This window comes from Harmonia axyridis, chromosome 6, assembly GCF_914767665.1.
Source record: "Harmonia axyridis chromosome 6, icHarAxyr1.1, whole genome shotgun sequence".
In the NCBI taxonomy this organism is placed as follows: Eukaryota; Metazoa; Arthropoda; class Insecta; order Coleoptera; family Coccinellidae; genus Harmonia; species Harmonia axyridis.
Genome location: NC_059506.1, coordinates 3,955,675 through 3,963,602, shown reverse-complemented (window position 1 = coordinate 3,963,602; position 7,928 = coordinate 3,955,675). Strand labels below are relative to the sequence as shown.

The following is a 7,928-nucleotide window of genomic DNA, read 5'->3' as shown; positions in this document are numbered from 1 at the left end:
TGTAACGGTGTTTCGACGTACACTTGAGGATTAGCTTCACTCCAAATGCGACAGTTTTGTTTGTTGACGTAGCCATTCAACCAGAAGTGCGCTTCATCGCTAAACAAAATAAAATGGACGTAGTGCGCGATACGTATTCCGCAAAGAACCATTTTTTTCGAAATGAAATTGCACTATTTGCAAGCTTTGTTCAGACGTGAGTCTATTCATGATGAATTGCCAAACCAAACTGAGAATAAATCACTTGACAACTTTTAAATCGGTCGCCATCTTGAACAGTAATGCCAACTTAAAATTATATAGCTCGAAAAAAAACACCCGTTAGTTGAAAAAGTATAATCATATTTTACTTCCCTTAATTTATGAATATTTTTCATGCAAGGCTAGATAAAATTCAATGATTTTGCATGATGCAAATTCAACCTAAACTGAACGCACTTGTTCAAATATGTGAAAAATAAAAAAGACAAATGAAATGGATGTATTCGTTAGTTCCACTTATGAGTCGAATGCACTACTGTTTCAGGACCCTGTAGATCAAAGGATATCAAGTGTAAAAGCATTAAAGAGTTCAATAATTCAATATTAACAAAAAAATTGATTGCTATTCGTTTTTGTTTTCAGATATTCGATAGTCCAGAAGAACAATTGAAGTTGAAAGCATTACGTAAGAAGCTATGTGACAATGGTTACAGCGATATAAGAAAAAGAAAATGGGCCGAATACAAATTTGGTGATGAATGGAAAGTAGACGTACAAGAAGATGTCGAGGTGTACCTTGCAGTAGCAGAAGGAGACAAGGAAAAAGTTTTGGATGCTCTTCGTGACCAAGTTTACTGCTTGAGTCGATACCCAAGCTCTACCACAACCTTACAGCTAGCTGTGCGTTTGGGTCATCATCATCTCATAGACCCATTGATCCAATATGGTAGAAAACCTAAAGAGGCAACAATGTGGCTCTGCAATTCAGCCAAGTCCATCGAATGCCTTGATGAACTCCTGAAGCATGGAATAGATCTCGACGAAAAGAGTTTGAAAGGCACTACACTGTTTTATAAGACAGTCATCGAGCGACCTGAAAAAATTGAATTCATAGAGAAACTACTAGATTTAGGATGCGATATAAACACCAAAGACAGTATGGGATGGAATATTGTGCAAAATTTAGCTTGTTCTATTCGTCCCTTCAAACCTTATATACCACTAATGGAATTATTGCTAGAGAGAGGAATTGACATTGAAACGAAGAATGAATATAATCAAACACCTTTGGAAATTTCAGCTAGCCGTGGAAATTTAGACCTATTCCGTTTGCTCCTTAGGTATAGAGCAACCATTACTATTGAGGTATGTAAAACACTGCAGCATGGACGGACTCAAGGACCTAAGGAGATTCAAGCCCTAAAAGCGATGATTCGACATTGCATAGTGAGGAAAATGCAAGGAGAAAAGGTGGATAAGAAGATCCGGAGTTTTATCAAGAAAAAAGAACTTTCTACTTACATCTCGTGCGTGAAGGAAGTAGAAGCCTTAAAAAATGAGAAAATATCGAACACAAACTTCTCATTTCACGATTTGCTCTTCAAGCCAAAAAGAATTGTGGCAAAACTGATGAGAAATACGGACGTTCTTGCAGGCACCGAAAAATATGTAATTGAGTCCTCTAATTTTTATCACGAAATCGCAGAGGCTAGGAAACAGGCTTTGGCGAGGATAGAACTTGAGGATTCCTTTACAAATGTGTTCAAATATTGTTTAAACGTACCTGAATTGGTGTCAGCTAAAATTATGACATATTTCGACAACGAGGATTTGAAAAATTTCACAAGTCTATGTGAAATCGATTAATTTTTTGCATTCAACAGCACAAGTTTGTCCTCAGGTTCGATTACAGAGGAATGCGAAGTTTGATATTAATTTATGACCTTGGAAATCTGTCAGGGACGTGGAAAAGATTAGACATTTTGAAATTTTTAATTGATTTAAGTTGGAACCTTATATTTTAATTGTTTTTAATTTTATTTTTTCATATTTCATCTATTTATTTCGTATGTATTATTTAACATTTCATTTGAATTTTTAAATTACTCATATTCTAATTCCTGTCATTATTGCACATTGTATTATTTTTATTATTTTATATTATTTTTTTATTATGTTCCGCTTTTGTAAATAAATTGTATTAGCACAATTAAATAAGAAACATTATTATTATTATTTATTATTCCTTATTAAAAACAAATATCCAACTACGGAATAATAATAAAATAAAATAAAGATTTCTAGCCCCTATGGACTTCATTACTTCAGCGCATCACATACATACGTCTAAGTTTTTTACCCTAATTTGTTTCGAGTCCGCTGTTCCTTTGATTTCACCTCCGTCTGTTGGCGTACTATCTATGCATCGGTCGCATTGTTTGTCCCCGCTTTTTATTATATTATGATTTCTTCATACGTGAAATATCGGAGAATTGATTCGAATTTTAATGAGATGATTTTGGGAAGATACATTTGTCTAGCTTGTAAGTACTTTGTTTTGTACCTATATGTGTGTATATTACTTTTTATTTTTACTCTTATTTTAAACTAAAAATGTTTTGAATTTTATAATTTTTCTTTGTATATCTATCATAAATTATACCAGACCATCTTTTCTGTGATATTTTCTAGTCAATAACTTTTAGTAATGCTCATCTTTCCTTTATTTTGTGAAAACCTTCATCATTGTTGCAAATGATGTTTTCCGTAAATTATGTAGAGCCCTGAGGATGGAAATAAATTTATTCTCGTCTTGACGATGACGATTTGAAAAATTTCTCGCTCTCTTTGAATTCTTGAGTGCAAAGTTTTAATTACAACAGATGTTTTCAAGTGGTTAAACATTGAAAATTTCATCTATAATCAATATCAATAAATAAGAATTCACTTCCCATATCCACAGGCATTTGTTCCTGATGCTTTTCATGTTTTTAATTTTTCTTAACCGTTAACAATAACATTGGTTGATGAAAAGTTCAATATACAGCATTAAAAATAACAATATATAGAAATAAACCTATAATAGAGATATTGTCAAGACGAGAATAAACTTTTTCTGAACAAGATGCAGGTAAATTGAAAAGCTTTTTGGACATATGAGTGAAAAAATCCTCAAGATCTCGTCTGAAAAAGCCTCAGTAAGATCACGATAGAATATAGATGACTCGGTGTTACTCCTCTGGATTGCTAACAGAACATCATATTCCTCAAGTATTTCACCACATCTTTTAACGTTAGTGTTAGAAATTTTCTGTTGCAGAACGTTAAATTCCTTCATATACAAATTGTAATGCTCCATAACAGGCTCAGATTTGATGAAACTCATTACAACCTTTTCTACATTCTCCGTTTTCAGTTCCCTATATAGACAAAATGATACCTATTATGATCTTAAGACTTTCAAACTTTCTAGTTTGAAAACACCTGTGAGCCACGCTCAACCAAACATTTCAACGTATATTTGCTCCACGTCTAAGAAGCAAACGCAATAAATCAAAATTTTTATACACAGCTGCGCATTCTAAAGGGGTTTAGTTAACACAATCCTTTGCATTTATGTTAATGCCTTTTTTCAGTAGCAACTTCACGACTGCTAAATGGGTTTTGTTTGAGAAAAACAGTGCCAATCGATGCAGTATATTCTCTTCTTTGCAGTCTCTACAGTTTACTTGGCATCCGTGGTCTAAAAGCTTCTGTATAAACTCGATGTCTTCAGGTCGTTCTGTAACTGATTTGAACAAAATAGTCCTTCCCATCTTGTCTCTTTCGTTGATGTCGATTTCATACAAAAGGAGATTAACAGTTTTGAGGAAGATTCAAAATATAAGGTAGAGAAACCCGAATGACAATAGGAACTAACATCCTTATTGCCCGAAATTTGAAAAGTAAGTACAGAAAAAATGAGCGCCAAAAAAAGGTCATATTTTTGAAACTACTGCGTTAATTCTGGTCGTTATTGTTAACGTTCGGAATGATGTTTCTTTCAATGGTAGCTTGCCAGGTAGTAAAATGTTTGACTTCAGTTATGAAATGAGTGCCTTCGTGACCATACCTACTTTTCTGTTCACGTGAAAACCCAAAATGTTGTCGTCGACCATCGATTCAACAAGTTACAACCAAAACTGTATTCATGTATTGTTATTTTATTTTGCAATATTGAAATTAGTGTATTACGTATTGAACTCTGGCTGGACGGTAACAGTGAAAAAACTTTTCAATGTAAGAATGTTTAATTGTTTTTTGAAGCTAAAATTTTTCCAATGTTCCAATGTTTTGTAGTTCAGGTTATTCGAGATTATAGTTTCTACTACTTTTTTATTTGTTGTGCTGTTTTATAGAATTTTTGGTTAGTTACATTCTCCGTATTCTTATGATATTTGACAGTATTCATTTTTTGTTAGAAATGATAGGTATGTTTCGTAATAGGCTCTATATTTTTTTTTAATTTCACTTCAAATAATAACCTGTCTCACTGTTTTATGGAAAAACTCATATGTGCTCTTTTAAGTGGACCACCCTGAATATTTATTCACTAAAAATAGTCCGAAACGTATGCCTATGTTAGTTTATTCATTCGAATTATGAGCTATTCTCTTGAATTGTTGTTTTCTAATATTCTTCTTGAATTTTCTATGGTTCTGATTATTTGATCTACTTGAAATTCTGCATGAAGCTTGAAATTTTCATAACTACAGCTTAAATCTATTTTCTCCTGTTTTGTAGTCACGAAGATATAAGGTAATTTTTAATATTCTTCTTGAAACTTTGTTTGTTCTATTGACGCGATCAACTTTCAGTTCTGTATTTTTCTTTTGTCTGTGCCTTCTCCATCATTGGAGGTCAGGGTACCGATTCATAAAGATCCCTAGGGAGCTAGGGAGAAGGAGCCACGCCCACTCTGCTCAAGCCCCCGATATAGATGCAAAATTACCATAATTTGTTAAATTGTTGATATTTAGATGTATTTTTCATTTTAAACATAAATTTTGATTCAATCGTCATATTCTAATAAATTAAAAACCATTTTATGATAGGCAACTTTTGATACAACCTACAACGTTGTCGGTTCTTAGACGAAAAAAATTGATTTCAAATCCGCTGCCTTGGACCCAGCGGTTTTCATTGCGATACAAACTTGGCAACGCTGTGACATAAACGACATTCTCTGTGACAAATGTCAAAGATGCACACGTGGGGTGTCTCTTCAAAATTCGATTATTGGTATTATTATAATTTATAATTAGCTCATTTTACTGCTTATGTTAAATACAGTAAGTTTATATATATATCACTCATGGTTTATTATGGAAAATCGAAATAAATGTATTGAATTGAAAAATAGATCCAATGTAATATGTACATTTGGCAATGGTGGAATTATTGTATGACAGTAAAAGTGACCTCGAATTACTATCAAAATATAATTTAAAGCTTTAGTTATTGTTATCCATTTGTTTTTTCCATATTTATAGGTGCTAGATTTATTTTAGATTGAGATAGACATAAAAAATAGAAATTATTTATTTTTCTGTTAATGTCACAGAAAAATAGTTCAAAGTTCGCCCTTCAATTTGGCAACGTCGATCCCCCTTCTTCCTACTTCAATTAGGGCGGAGCCTAAAATTTGGCTCCTTCTCCCTAGCTCCCTAGGGATCTTTATGAATCGGTACCCAGTCATAATGGTATTTCTTGATCTGTAGCAGCTCTAACAAGGTACCCAAAGTTCAAGGCTCTCCAATTTCTGGGTCCAATACATCAAAATAACAAGCTACGCAAATGTCAACCAAGTGGTGACAGACGTCACCCTGTATGGGTGGTGCTATAATATCAAGAACTCATAGTGAACCAGAAACTATTAAACTTTTTTGTTATTTCCAGAGATTCAACACTTCGATAAACCCTCCTACCTCACTTTTAGAGAAGCTTTCAAATCTGGGATGTGATATTAACTTCATAGACTTCACCAAAGATGATGTATTGCACAGATTGGCTTTTGAAGATTGTTCATCAGGTCTATATTTACGAGCAGTTGAGTTGTTGCTAGAAGAAAGAGGTGGTGACATCTTAGAAGCCAGAGATGAATTTGGCGGGACACCACTAGAAACTGCTGTTCTGCTCATGAATCTTGATTTGCTGCGGTTGCTTCTAAGGCGTGGAGCAAGCCTGATATTGAGCAATAATCTAAACGTAGCACAATATTCATTTGAGAAACAGAGATTCTCATGTCTTCACGCCATCATCAAGTTCTGCCTGGTGAAGAAGTTGCAAGGGAAAGTAGTGGACGAGTCTGTTATCAATTTTATCGAATTGCGAATGGTTGAAAGGCATTACAAGTTGTGTTGGAAGCAAATCATCGCTTTAAAGATGCATAAAATTGCTAATACAAACTTGTCGATCCACTTCTTCCTCTTCAAACCACTGAGAGTTGTCGCAAAATATATGAAAAATGAAGATGTCCTAATGGGAACCCAGAGTAAGATTATTGGTCTTTCTGAATATCATTATGATATAGTAGAAGTTCGGAAAGAGGCGATAATCAGGAGAAATTTAGAGGATGATGCTTCGAACACCTTCAAAAATGTTTTTGGATTACCGGGTGCATGTTCTGAAGTCATCATCTCTTATCTTGAAAATAAAGATTTAAGAAATTTCTCTGGTACTTGGGAACTGTGACATCTCAAGTTGCGACACTATGAGGATCTGGTAATTATTTTGTTCGTTTTTAATTCAATTATTAGTTTTATTTTTGTTCGAATTCATTTTTCTATGAACTGACATAACTATTTTCATTTCAGAGAGCAACTTGGATGGCAGCTGGTGGAGGTACTGCAAATGTGATAAAGCCAATGTGATAAAACTACTGTGATAAAAAAGAACTGTTATATATTTGATGATTTTTGAATTCGTTAATTGAACTTTTAATGAACTTAACTTTGTACAAATTTACACTAATGATTATATTAATTATATTAATTTTTACTGATTGAAACTTTTAATTGATATTTAACCTTTTTTGCTGAATCCCACAGAAAAATATCAAAATACCTCTATAAAGACAATTCTGAACCCATCTGTGAAATTTTCAACATAAGGGGGTGCCAAATAGGTTGACCGAATTTTAGATCTGATTCAGTAATTAACAAACAATTTCCAATACATTTGATAAAGGTTTTTCAAAAATTTCAGTGTTTCTCGGGGAATTCAATAAAAAATCGTTAAATTATCTCGAACGGTTTTCAGGATATGAGTTTTAGTTTAAATCTTAATATCCATGAAATTTGTTCAAAAAGAGACCTACGTAAAAAAGTACCACAGATGAATGATGACAAGTGGGGTATTTCGAAATCAGAATTTCATGGAGCTTATGAGTATGATATAAGAATTGGGCAAATTCAAGTAGCAGATCATAGATATTTTGATTCGTTTTCGAAAAATTCTCTGAAAAATAACTGATTCGAATATTTCACATTCACCTGAAAATCTAATTTGAATGACATTGTATGATATATCGTTGAATTCAGCGTTAAAAGTTATTTCGAAAAATGTCATAAAATATGCAGGTCCGTATTGAAAAAATGAGGTTGAGGGTGGCCAGAGAGTACGAAACGTTAGATACGAAATCTGATTACGTCAAATTGAGGATAATTTACTGTCGAATAAAAAATTCCTGTAACATTTTTCGGTAATATTTGAAATTAAGTGGGAAAAAAAGAAAAATCAAAATGACATATTTTACTCTTCTTATAATATCTCAATAACCGGCCCTGATAATCTCAATTTGTTTGAACTGCTTGATAATGCTTCTATGCATGCAATTTTTTCTCCATTTGACCGACCTTCTAACTCTTATGGTTTAAAAGTTACCAATACAATCCCATTAAAAAAGT

At 33.1% G+C, this 7,928-nt stretch overlaps 1 protein-coding gene across 2 annotated transcripts; it reads left to right on the top strand.

Moving 5' to 3' along the window:
• The first annotated feature begins 2,375 nt into the window (after positions 1 to 2,375).
• LOC123683187 lies at positions 2,376 to 7,024 on the top strand. 2 transcript variants are annotated; one of them, XR_006747947.1, is made up of 3 exons: positions 2,376 to 2,525; positions 5,920 to 6,744; positions 6,837 to 7,024. XR_006747947.1 is itself a non-coding variant. In XM_045622097.1 (2 exons), the coding sequence occupies exon 1, from the start codon at positions 5,851 to 5,853 to the stop codon at positions 6,712 to 6,714; it is 864 nt and encodes a 287-aa protein (XP_045478053.1). In that variant the 5' UTR covers positions 2,736 to 5,850; the 3' UTR covers positions 6,715 to 6,744; positions 6,837 to 7,024. The 2 variants fall into 2 exon arrangements, 1 of the variants encoding a protein (XP_045478053.1); XM_045622097.1 differs by lacking the exon at positions 2,376 to 2,525 and having other exon boundaries at positions 2,736 to 6,744.
• The last annotated feature ends 904 nt before the right edge of the window (positions 7,025 to 7,928 follow it).

Bases quoted from the DNA above. Each gene is read 5' to 3' on its own strand.
- LOC123683187 (XM_045622097.1), top strand. From the start codon at position 5,851: ATGGGTGGTGCTATAATATCAAGAACTCATAGTGAACCAGAAACTATT.